This window comes from Saccostrea cucullata, unplaced genomic scaffold (genome assembly GCF_032062105.1).
Source record: "Saccostrea cucullata isolate Sc308-1 unplaced genomic scaffold, CSIRO_AGI_Scuc_v1 ctg1134, whole genome shotgun sequence".
NCBI lineage: Eukaryota > Metazoa > Mollusca > Bivalvia > Ostreida > Ostreidae > Saccostrea > Saccostrea cuccullata.
The window spans coordinates 27553-40088 of record NW_026933931.1 but is presented as its reverse complement, the minus strand read 5'-3'; the positions used below and the strand labels follow the sequence as shown (position 1 = coordinate 40088).

Sequence of the window (12536 nt, the reverse complement as noted above, 5' to 3'; positions counted from 1 at the left end):
TATCCTTTAAATTTCAATGTTTTGCTAGCGTTGAAGCAACGAGGGAGATGTACTAAAATTTCAAAGTTTATTGTTCATTGATTTTTAATCTTAACACATCAGCTGCAGTCAGAGGTTATTTTAAGGAGGAACCAGAAAGTATATATAAATTCCAGATACATTCAACACTGTTCAAGGAGACGGACTTTTTATTGACTTATAAACAGGTTTTAAAAACAAGGAAGAGTAGGGGAACGGTATTGCCAACGACAAAAAAAGATTACATCGTAAAAAGTATCATTTTTAACTAAAGTGTAGAATTATTAATGTCGTCTTTTATACAGTTGTTTTGGATTTTATTTATTTCCAGGTCAAACGCGTTAAATTAATTAGACCTTTACATTCATTCAAATAAAAGCTGCGGCGTTGTAAGATTATAAATTTGAGCAAATGACTTGTCAGTGTACCCATAGTCTTGCTAAAAGAGTGAACATGGAACATCATAAATAAGAGGATCGGTTCCTTTGTTCACCTAGTGTATAAGCAGATGATGTACATGCTACTATTATTTTCCAGATTTCAGGACACAGTTAATCAATCAAGTCACAATTCATTTATATTTATTATCCTTTACAACTTTGTTTACACCTATATAAATTACAATTTTTTTTAACAAGATAAAATCTTTGTGTTCCTTTCTCATGTGAAAGTTTAGAGACGCTGAAGCTGACACTCCAGGGACATTGGTTTATTCATCCGGGCTTTTTATCGCTGTTTCTAGGCTTGCTGGACCATTATCAATGTCATGACTGATAGAGGTTACGTCTGGCAACCGACTGACAGCTCTGTGACCCATATTGTCAGCTTTTGCCTAAACAGAAACAGAATTAATAAAATGTCGAATTGCGAATTTTTCTCAGCGACAGTAAAATGGCGTTTTTTGGTTGGATTTGTATATTTAAACCCCAAAAAATATCATTCACAAAAAAGGATGTTATTTTTCTAATACATGAAAGGATAAGTTCAAACAGATGTTTTGACCTTTAGTAGGAATAGCTGTTTCTTCAGCTTGGCAATGCTTTCTTCCTCTTGCCTTCTCTAAAAAAAATCAGAAAATTGTTATTCTGATATTGGCAGTATTTAACACAAGGATTAAGATTCAGTAAACATTTTCTTGGAATCTTTTCTTCAAAGGTTTCTATAACTAGAGTATGATCAATAACACAGAGTTTTCTTATTTCTGATGACGTCAGTGACAGTCTACACTATCAGGTTGAGAGCAGGGTTATCTTGTTTTAATTTGTGATGACGTTAGAGTGTTCATTCTTCTACATGTAGATCATGACGGAGTTACCTCATTTTGATGACTGCAGTGACAGTATACTGTGTACCGGGTTGATAGTTGATAGCGGAATAACCTTATTTCTGATGACTTCATTGTAAGTATCAGGTTGAGAGCTGAGTGACTCTATTTCTGATGACGTCATTTACAGTATACAGTATCGAGATGAGCGCGGGACTTACTTTATCCTGATACTGTCACGGACTGTATTTAGTATCTGGTTTAAGCCGACTAATCTTATAACTGATAACTGCAATGACAGTATACAGAAATAGGTTGAAGGTAGAATTACGCTATTTCTGATGAATGCAGTGACAGTAACAGTATGGGTTTGTGGGGTGTGACCTTACTTCTTATGCCTACAGTATTGGTCTTTGGGCGGAGTTATGCTGGGTAGAGGCGGCGTCGTTACCTTGTTTCTGATTACTGCAGTGACAGTATACAGTATTGGTCGGGGGGGGGGGGGGGGTCTGGGGCGAACTTGCCGGATAGTTCGGAGTTACCTTGTTTCTGATGACTGCAGTGGCAGTATACACGTGCAGAATGGGGTTGAAGGCGGAGTTATACTTGGAAGGGGGCGGAGTTACCTTGTTTCTGATGACTGCAGTGACAGTATACAGAATGGGGTTGAGGGCGGAGTTAATCGGCAGAACCACAACCACTATCCAAGCGTAGACATCGGCCTGTACCTCAATTCCAAGAAACGTAAGCATTCCTGAGAGGAAAATTAACAATATAATAATAGAGTATCAAACTTTTTTCACCCTCACCCCCCACATAAAATGTATGAAAGTTTGGAAAAAAACAGTTTCTTGGGGGAAAAAATCTCATCCCTCCTAATGTACAGTATTCAATTACCCCAAGTGCCGAGTATACAATAAATTTATTTTTGTTGCCCTCCACCCACTAGTTTTCATGTCTCAATATGAGAGAGAAAATCTTACAAGAGACGTATAATAACAAGGCCATATATAAAATAATGTCTGTTTTTCCTCTCCCGATTCAGGGTAAAATTATTGGGTCTTTAGGTAAGTGGGAAAATCTGTTATCCAGAAAACTTCAACAAATTTGTTTATGAGATAAGAGGGGGGAAAAGAAAAGAAGTGTCATGGAATGTAAAAAAAAAAGTGTAAAAAATACCATAAAAAATAAACCTAGATAAAAAAAATTAAATATCAGAATTAGATTTTAAAACTAGATAAAATAAATTAAATTTCAGAATTAGATTTTAAAAAGTCAGCTAGTATAATATCCAAACCTCTAACACACTTGATAAATTCTAGCATAATCAATGGATCTTTTCCTTCACAATTAAAGGTCGCAAAAGTAACCCCCTTGTTTAAAAAGGGCGATAAATCAGACCCAGGAAACTATCGTCCAATCTCGATTTTACCAACGATATCGAAAGTTTTAGAGAAGCATGTAGCAGAAAATATACGCATCTTTACTTCTCACTTTGACTTGCTAATGAAAGCACAATCTGGATTTCGAGAACTTCACTCATGCCAGACAGCTCTCACAACTAACTGATGATTGGTTGCATGCAATAGATAAAGGAAATTTTGTAGGTATTACATATCTGGATTTTAGCAAAGCATTTGATCTTGTTAATCATGATATACTAATTAAAAAACTTGAATGCTATCACTTTGATCAAATATCAATTAAATGGTTTAAATCATACTTATATAATCGAACTCAAAGTGTTAAAATTGGTGCGTACACATCTGAATCACTGCCAGTCACAGCAGGTGTGCCTCAGGGCTCTATTTTAGGTCCTTTGTTGTTTCTATTGTATATCAACGATTTACCATTGTCTGTTGAACATTGTAATATTGATATGTTTGCTGATGACACTACAATGCATCTTCATGATAATAGTATTTCGCGTATTGAAACCACTCTTAATCATGAACTCTGTCAAATACAAAAATGGTGTCAACAAAATCAGATGATTATAAATACTGATAAAACAAAGTGTATGTTAATGGGAACACACCAAAAGAAATCTAAATTAGAAAACGTTAATTTTCATTTACAACTTTCCGATCATCCCCTTGAAAATGTAGAAATGCAAAAATTATTAGGTGTTCACATTGATCATAATCTTCAATATACTTGTCATGTAGATGCAGTTTGCAAAACTCTTACATATAAATTATTTACTTTACGAAAAATCAAAAAGTTTCTTCCAATGCGTACTAGAAAACTATTTTATAATGCTTTTATCCTGCCATCGATTTTATATTGTCTCTCCATTTGGGGCAATTGTCCTCAAACACACATGGACAGAATCTACAGATTACAAAAAAAAGCAGCTAGGATTATTTTAAATGAAAAATATGATACACCTTCAATGCCTTTATTTAACACTTTAGGTTGGCTAACAGTTTATGAACTTTTATATTTACAGAAAAGCATTTTAATGTACAAAATATTTCATGGAATGTCTCCTGATTATATGCATAATCTTTTTGAATTTCAAAGTTCTGGATCATACACTTTACGATCAGAAACAAATTCCGAACTTCGACTACCAAAATATAAAACAAACTTATCTAAAAATTCTTTACAATATTCAGGGGTTATTATCTGGAATGAGTTACCAATTAATATAAGAAATTCTCAATCCCCTGCAATATTTAAAAGAAGTGTTGAAAATTTTCTACTTATAAAACGCAATGATTCTGTGTGATTTTTTTTTTCTTTTTCTCTATACTGAAATGCTGATGTTTTTATTTGTTTGTAACATACTGATTGATTATTTATTGTCTCATAATTGTAATTTTATTTATTGTATATATGTATATGTGTTTTTAAAGAAGGCCCTGAGGAAGACTAGTGTTCGCACTAATCGGGTTACCTTCTCTAAATAAAGTATTATTATTATTATTATTATTAAATATTCTTCGCTGATAAGAGGGCTCGTTAAACTTAAATTGTTGATAAAAGTTACTTGCCTATGGTTCCAATTGGTATCCAACAAAAGACATCCGTCAGAACTATTGCAAACAGCGTCGTGGCCAGAGATGCTTCCCTCTCTCTTGTCTTGGTAGACTGGACTGACTTTCCAGATCTAACAACCTCCACAAATATAAGGATCTGCCCAACAAGAATGCCGAGAAAAAGTATAAAGTTGATTCCAACAAACACAATCATTGAGTATTCCCATCCGGATTTCCTGAAAACAGAAAGAGGGAGGGATATACATATACCGGACTGAGCGTAGAAATTGTCCAGATCAGCTACTGGTAGTAGAGGGATCAGAGCCAGAAGTAGAGAAACAGACCACACGGTCACCACTACAATAGCCGCGCTCCTTTTGGTAAATTTAAAACCGGAGAAGGGGTACTTGATGGCAAGAAATCTGTCAAGTGTGATCAGCAGAACGATAAAGGCGGACACTTCGCTCGACAGAGTGGCGATTACTCCGGAAAATTTACACGTTGAACTGTGTCTCCAGTTGTAATCATTAAGACCGTATTGTCCAGAATAATGTAGGTTTGTGACAGCAATTATGTATAAGTACAAACCCATCAAGAAGTCGGCACAGCTTAAGCTTATCGTCAGAAGATAGTATGTTCCGGCTTTACTGCTCCTGATATGACCAATGTTAAGCAACAGGACATTCAGGTTTCCGAACGCAGCCACCAACGCTATGTACCACACAGCAACGTTAAGTACCGGTACAGCTATCAAATGGTCACATGACGAAATCTCATTCAAGGGTGCGATACACTGTACAGCATACTTACTGTTGGTTATAGCACAGCAAATAGTATAAAAACTAACTCTCAAGATTCTTAAATTGAAAAGTCCTGTAAACATTCCTTCGAAAACCTGGAAATAATTGCCGTGCAAATACAACTCTTCAAGGTCCTTCAAAGGCAAGAAAGTTCCGTCAAAGATTTGAGAGATCTTATTATACGACAGGTCTAGTGTGGCGATGTGGATAGTCCGGCGAAATGCCCCTGCCTCTATAATTTCAATATGATTTCTGGACAGATTCAGAAAAATCAGGTTGGAGGAGAGAAGGTCCCCACTGTTGATAGCTGTTATATTGTTGTATGATAAATCAAGTATTCTCAAGTGGTCGTCACCATTCGGATCATAGTTTTCTAGCCTTCTTGCTGATCGAATATGGTTATTATTTAAATACAGGACTTCTAAACGAATGGTGAAGTGGGAGTAAAATGTCAGCTGATTGTGACTTAAGTCCAGAACCCATGTCCAAAGCGGGCGGACTTCCGTTAAAGCATTATGACTTAAGTTGACCATATCAGAAAAAAGAAAATAATTTGAAAAATTATAATCAAATTTTAGATGTCCAAAGGCATTTCCAGACATGTCTAATGTCATAGGAATTGAGTGTATAATCATTCTGGTAAATTGAATAGATGATTTGTCAGAAGAATTTAGAACGAAATGTGAAAAATCTTTAAATTTAAAGAACGATAAACGAGTGCTGTAGAGGTCAACTGTGAGAAATGATTGAAACGCCTTAACAACAAAAGACTCAATATGAATCTTATCAAAGATACTGTTATTTATCAGGATCCTGTGAATAAAATATGGATAATACGCTAGTATTTCTAAATTTGTTATTCTTGAATCATGAATTTCAAGCTTAAAAATTTGTCTGCTTTTGAGGGAAAGGCTGTTGTGGACATCATCAATCTTGAGTGTTTTGCATTCCACATTATGTAGTAGGATCCTGTCGGTATAACCAACTGATCCCAGTCTTTCACATAGAAAGCTTTCTCCTAAACAGTTACACCCTAGCGGACAGAAGGAATAACAGGCTCCAGATCTGTGAAGACTTATTTGATCGGTGTCTGAAGATATATCTGTTTCAGAATGATCCATGTCCGAAGAATGGATTATTTCAGAGGAATTTAAACATGTGATTCCATCGAATGAAGTTTTGTTTAAAAATGAAACAATGTCGGCATTATCGTTTCTATCATTACATTCACCACATATTGTCTTACTATCCAGAATTTGAAAATCAGTCTCTTCTTTCTTTATACAACATATGCTGACATTCTTTGCCGAAGTGTTGCCAATCAGCACACATTGTTCGTAGATGATAACACCTGTTGAGGTGTACTGAGGGCATAATATGGAAACGTTTATACACAAACCCGATGAAATATCACTTATGTTACAGATTAATGGACTTTGTGTACCATGAAATAAAGCACATTTTTTGACTGCGACTTCTGAGCATATATTTTCTAACTTTGAGTAACTGCTTTGTGAATTATTATGATCATTAGGTCGACTCTGGAGTAATGACGTCAAGTTGACCAAAGACGTTTCGTGATTAAGGCTCTGCGGTAAAAAACAAACTGTATTATTAACTGCATTTTCCGGAATGCAAGCAATGCAATCTACTCGCCAAGAATTGTTGCAACGTGAACAAATATCAGCAAGTGACGAATTTTGCAAACTTTTCTTTTGGTTCTGCTGTAAACATTTACCATTTAGCAATGTTGATACAAGGCAACAAGTGTTATCATCAGAGACATTCCCGCAATGCTTCACGGGACCTTCATCTTGTAGAGATTTGTTCTGAATGTCTCCATCAGTCTCTTCTTGGGAAATAACGGCATTTGTTTTGTGAATAGGCTTATTACTTCTGTTTACTCCGGAGGAATTGTAGTCTTCAAAAGGAAAGTGAAAAGAACATTTTACTAAGTCGTGGCTTTTTCAGTCATATTTTTAGTCTGCATAATTATGTATGGGAAGGTATAACAGTTTTCATCTCAAAGACAGTCATCGTTAAAATGATTGATTTTCTAGACCAGGAATATAGTCTGTTTATAAAACAGGAAGATTACAGTTCCTACTTACAGTTATTAGTTATTTATTACAGTTATTAGTTATTTATTACGGTTAGTTATTTATTACAGTTATTAGTTATTTATTACAGTTATAAGATTTATTTCTCGCAGTAATTATAGCTATTTCTAACAGCTATAACAGTTATCTCTTACAGTTATTAGACAGTAATTATAATTATTACACAGTTATTTCTTACATTTATTAGTTATTACAGTTATTTTACAGTTATCGGTTATATTACAGTTATTTCTTACTTACAACACATATATTCGTCATCACCGAAGGAACAATCAGTACGACCGTCACAGACTTTATCTGTATCCAGGCACTCATAGCTAGAACACTGGAATAGGTTCTTTGGACATGTATCTAAAATAAGCGATGAGCATAAATAAAAACCTTATATAATTTTTCTACACACTGAATATTTCCAGCATTTAATTATCACGAAAAGGAGCGCACGGCGGATTTGACCGGTCAGCAGGGGATAATCACTCCTCTATGGCACCTGATCCCACATCTGATGTTAAAGAAGTTAGTGTTTGCTCTGCTCCTTATTTATGCATTGCTAAATAGACTTTTGAGCTTGAATACATTTCGTCATTTCCTTATATCCCTTTATGTAAATATTATCAGTTATTAAGAAACTAGTTGCATATTATGTGAATAAACATTCCATTTTTTTTGAAATAACGGACATAGATTCATGTTTTTGACAATTATTCTGACGTAATATTGTTCGTAATATCATATATTCAAGTTACTACGTTGTAATAAATAAACCCTTTTTAGAATCTATCTAGGAAAAATAATTGTTAATATCAAAATAATTATATTTTGTCAAGTAAGCTTTGTATAACAGACATTAAGACTCACCAGGGCAGAGTCCGTCTCTGAGCTGAATATCAGACAGCAATACAAGACCTGGAGCTTCGTTCTCAAAAATGGCCCGAAAATACAACTGAAAAATCGAACAAAAGATACACAGTAATATAAGACCTAGAGCCTCGTTCTTAAAAATAGTCAGAAAATACATCTGAAAGATTGAACAAAACATATACAGTCAAGCAAGACCTGGACCTTCGATCTCAAAAATAGTCCGAAAATATAACTTAAAGATGAAACAAAAGATATAGAGTCATACAAAACCTACCTCGTTCTTTCTGAAAAATAGCCCAAAAATACAACTGAAAAAACGAATAAAAGATGCATAGTAATAGAAGACCTGGAGCTCCAGGTCTTCTATTACTATGCATCTTTTATTCGTTTTTTCAGTTGTATTTTTGGGCTATTTTTCAGAAAGAACGAGGTCCAAGGTTTTGTATGACTCTATATCTTTTGTTCTGAAAACATAGCCCGAAATTACATCTGAAAGATTGAACAAAAGATATACAGGTATACAAATGCTGGAGCCTCGATCTCAAAAATAGCCTTAAAATACAACTGAAAGATTGAACAAAATTAAGTTAAATGGCAAACTTAACCTCGATACATACTTCTGAAAAACACGCCGAAAACGTAACTGAAAGAGCAAACAAAAGGGAAGCAGAAATACAGATAAATGATTAAATATGAATTCAATTTTAAATCTAAAAAAATAGTCCCTTCAATGGAAATAAGAATCCTCATATAAAAGTCGTCGGGGATGTCACTCCATGGCTTCTGATCTCACCTTTGATGTTTTAAAGACTCGTGTTTGTTCCGCGCCCGATTTGTATTGTTTAATGCCTATAACTTCAGAACTTGAATACTGTTCGTTATCTTTATACATCTCATAATACAAACCCTGAATTCCCTCGCAAACGGCAGTTGGAGGAATCCATATCCTAAGCTGGCCATAGGAGTGGGTGGCGTAAACGTCCGAAGTGGAATATCTGCGTAGACGTTCCTCAAATCTTTAGAGTATGACACAAGGAAATGGGACCTGCCAGTCACTATAAATTTAAACTTCAAACACCGCGGCCATGAGGTGGCCCGGATCTTAGGTGAGTACAACAGGCGCGTGCTTATGTTATGATCGATGTAGGACGTAAGCGGCTCGTTATAGTTAGTGTTGTCACTATAGGCAAATTTCCTTCCCGTCAAATTCCAATCTGCAAAATAAATAGAATACATACAGGGAATAAATATTATTATCAGAATGATATAATTAATATTACTAGATCCTAATTCCTGTTTACCCATTCCAGTAGACATATCACAATTCTCCTTTCCTTGGCCTCTTTTATTTGCGTCATTTTTTTTACCAGGTCTTGAGTTTTCCTGGTATTTCTAGAATTTGATCATTTGTTTTTCCATCTTCTAATATGCATAGACTTGGATTTGTACGTATTTAATGGTGAAATATGTTGATCATGATTGTGCAAAATGCAAATTGAATAATTATTATTTTTTAATGTTTTATTTTATCTGATAATAAAAGCATACTAAAAACTGTACACCCGCATTCTATATCGTAATTTAGCATACAGGATTACATTCACATTCGGTGATTTACCTAGTGGTACATTGTATACGCAGTGATTGGTGATTTATCTGGCGGTATTTTATACAGTTGGTGATTGGTGATTTACCTGTTGATTTGTTATACAGTCTGTGATTGGTGATTTACCTGTTGTAGTGTTGACATGTTATACAGCTTGTGATTGGTGAGTTATACCTGATCATATGTTATACAGTCTGTAATTGGTGAATTATTTACCTGTTAATATGTTATACAGTCTGTGATTGGTTATTTACCTGGTGGTAGGTTGTAGAGACTGTTGTTTGAAATGACCCCTACTTTCCAGGGATTAGCGGGGTAAATTCTGTCTGTGTTGATGCAGTTGTTTATTCTTCCCCGAAAGCCACAGAGCTTAATCCATTTCCTGATGTGAACGTCTGATTTCCGTCGAGCACTCCAATTACAGAGATCTTCTTTAAAGGCACAATTCACTGTAAAAACAAAAAGTAGTGGTATATTACATTGCATAGAATATATCTATTGAAAAAAAAGGAAATGATTGGCAAGATCTGCATGTGACAAGATAAATTAAAAAAAATCATCCTTTAACCCTTTTCAATAAAGTGCAAAACTTATGACCATATTACGTATACGTCCTTCAAATTAGAAATTTTATAGACGTTCTGTTTGTCAGATTTCTACTCAACTATTTTTGTTTCTCCCACCCACAATCCCCCCGACCTCCCCTACTTTCATTATATTACTCTGTGCGAAAATCAACTACATTACACATAAAATCACCTATACAGAACCCATTTAGGACCTACACCATCCCTAACAAAATTGTTTGATTGTCTTCTCTCGACCGACTGGCTAAAATTTGCCCGACTCAAAACTTTTTTTTTTTTTTAAACTACAAGCTTTAAACTTTGAAGTGCTTTGAGAATTAGAAGTAAAAAAAAATAACACTGAAATTTAAATTTAAGAGAAAAAAAATTCTCACATACCTACCGACCCATTTTTTTAGACAATTTTCTAAAGGTGGCTCTATCAATATGATCAAGGATACTTTTGGATGATATAACAAATTGTTGAATTGTCTCCAGTTTTATCGAAAGGTTTGTTCGGATACCATGACCGTTGCATGAAATTCTTTTTCTTGATTTGTTTTGAATAATTAAGTGAGAGATCTACCTGGTGATTCCATTGTGTCAACAATCAGAAAGACACATGAATGAAGCAGTAAAAGGAACCGCTGCATTTCCGTCTGAAATAAATAAGAAGTAATCACATAAGGAGTCAAAGAAGACCATTGTTCTATCCCGCGACTCGCAATAATCACCGTTGGCCATGTTTGTTCGTAGTTTATTGTACCTTTTGAGATTTTTTTACTCGCATGCGGAGGCCACTACTTACTTTAGAATTTACTCGGCCTTCAAGAATTGAGGAATCTTTTTTCATGCCAGGAGCTACCAATGTGATTTATACGATATCAGCCAAAAGACCGGTATCCACGCATACGTTCCGCAGTGGGAGCCAAAACAGCGACCTAAGGATCAACTTCCTACTCAGCGACACTAGAACAACCGATCTAACCTCTGGTCAAGCGGGCGCGGTTTGCGTGTCGTAATTCAATATAAATCGGGGGATCAAAAATATAATAGGCATTTTTTAAAGGTAATTTACGAAACGTTTCTTAAAACCTTTGTTCAAAAGAAAGAATCTGACGGTCATTGAAAAAAAGTGTCATGGCGTTCTGAAATCCCATTTCAAGGAATTACGGTAGGACCATCTTTAATTAAAAGACTATTCGTTTGTCCCCTCCAGACTCAGGCTGAAATAAACTGGGTTGGTAGGTAGATTAGATTTTTTTTCTGAAGAAAACCTCAATAAACTAGTTCTGGGGGAAAAAGAATACAACAATATTGTTTCCTGCAGGTTAAAAAAGATTTAAGTGGGGCCATTTTAGCAAGCCGGTCGGGACACGGCAAACAAACATTTTGTAAGAGGGCCTAAACATTTATATTCTATAGACGTACTATTTTCCATGGGGCCATATTTCCGCGGAATCACTATTGCTCTCTAATCCGCTGCTAGTAAATTACGCGGATGTCTTAGACTCTAACTATAATCCTTACAAGTATTTTGAGTATGATGGGACAAATTTCCGTGGACAATTTGTGACCGCGTACAAAGCGTAAATAAATACCACGCGTAAAAAGTACTTCTGCAGTATCAAACATTCGGCAATATTATTAACATTCATGTTAAGGAGAAAAACATATTACGGAAAAATTTCAGGACATATCTCAAAATGATATGCTACGTAGCGTAGAACACCTCAAGCTTCTTAACTGTTAATGTGAAGTTCAAGTTAATGCGTGTTTAAAGACATTATCGTTAATATCTTCCTCGTTTATAAAAATTGAGAAGTTATTATTTTTATTAAAGCGTATACTTACAATATCAAACCGTTCCAGAATAAAATGTCTCTTTCATTCAAACATTTTATGTAATCTTCATGTAATCTTATACCAAAACATCTTTAATGCAACTCTCAAACGAAGCATTCGTTTTTTCGTCGTTTGTTAATTGTTTTTATGTGTTTTATTTTTCTCATGATCTCCACTGGAAAGTCAGTGTTTCAAATATCTCTTTGTTGAATGCATCCACACTTCCAGCTTATGCATTCGCACTTCCGGCTTTAATGAAAGTGCACGTATATGTTTTTTTGTTTTTTTCTACAAAGTAGTCCTGCACTCTTTCTGGTTTCTTTAATCATCTTATAAAGCTGCTAATTACAGCTTATATGCATCACGTAACTTCACAGATAAATGATTTAAAGGATTCTTTTTGCACCATGTGGCGTTAAATATCTGAATAAAGTATTAATTTGTGGTTAATTTAAAGTATTAATTTATAAAT

At 34.9% G+C, this 12536-nt stretch overlaps 1 protein-coding gene across 1 annotated transcript in view; it reads right to left on the bottom strand.

The window, feature by feature from the left end:
* Positions 1-675: 675 nt before the first annotated feature.
* Positions 676-12536, bottom strand: part of LOC134239664 (uncharacterized) — a 37358-nt gene continuing 25497 nt past the window's right edge. Inside the window, exons 8-16 of the mRNA XM_062721830.1 lie at positions 10806-10878; positions 9908-10102; positions 8954-9261; positions 8045-8129; positions 7427-7537; positions 4282-6987; positions 1909-2036; positions 1021-1077; positions 676-850 (exon numbers count right to left, since the gene is read on the bottom strand). Coding sequence (XP_062577814.1) covers positions 728-850; positions 1021-1077; positions 1909-2036; positions 4282-6987; positions 7427-7537; positions 8045-8129; positions 8954-9261; positions 9908-10102; positions 10806-10878 — 3786 coding nt within the window. The 3' untranslated portion in view covers positions 676-727. The remainder of the gene's footprint in view (positions 851-1020; positions 1078-1908; positions 2037-4281; positions 6988-7426; positions 7538-8044; positions 8130-8953; positions 9262-9907; positions 10103-10805; positions 10879-12536) is intronic.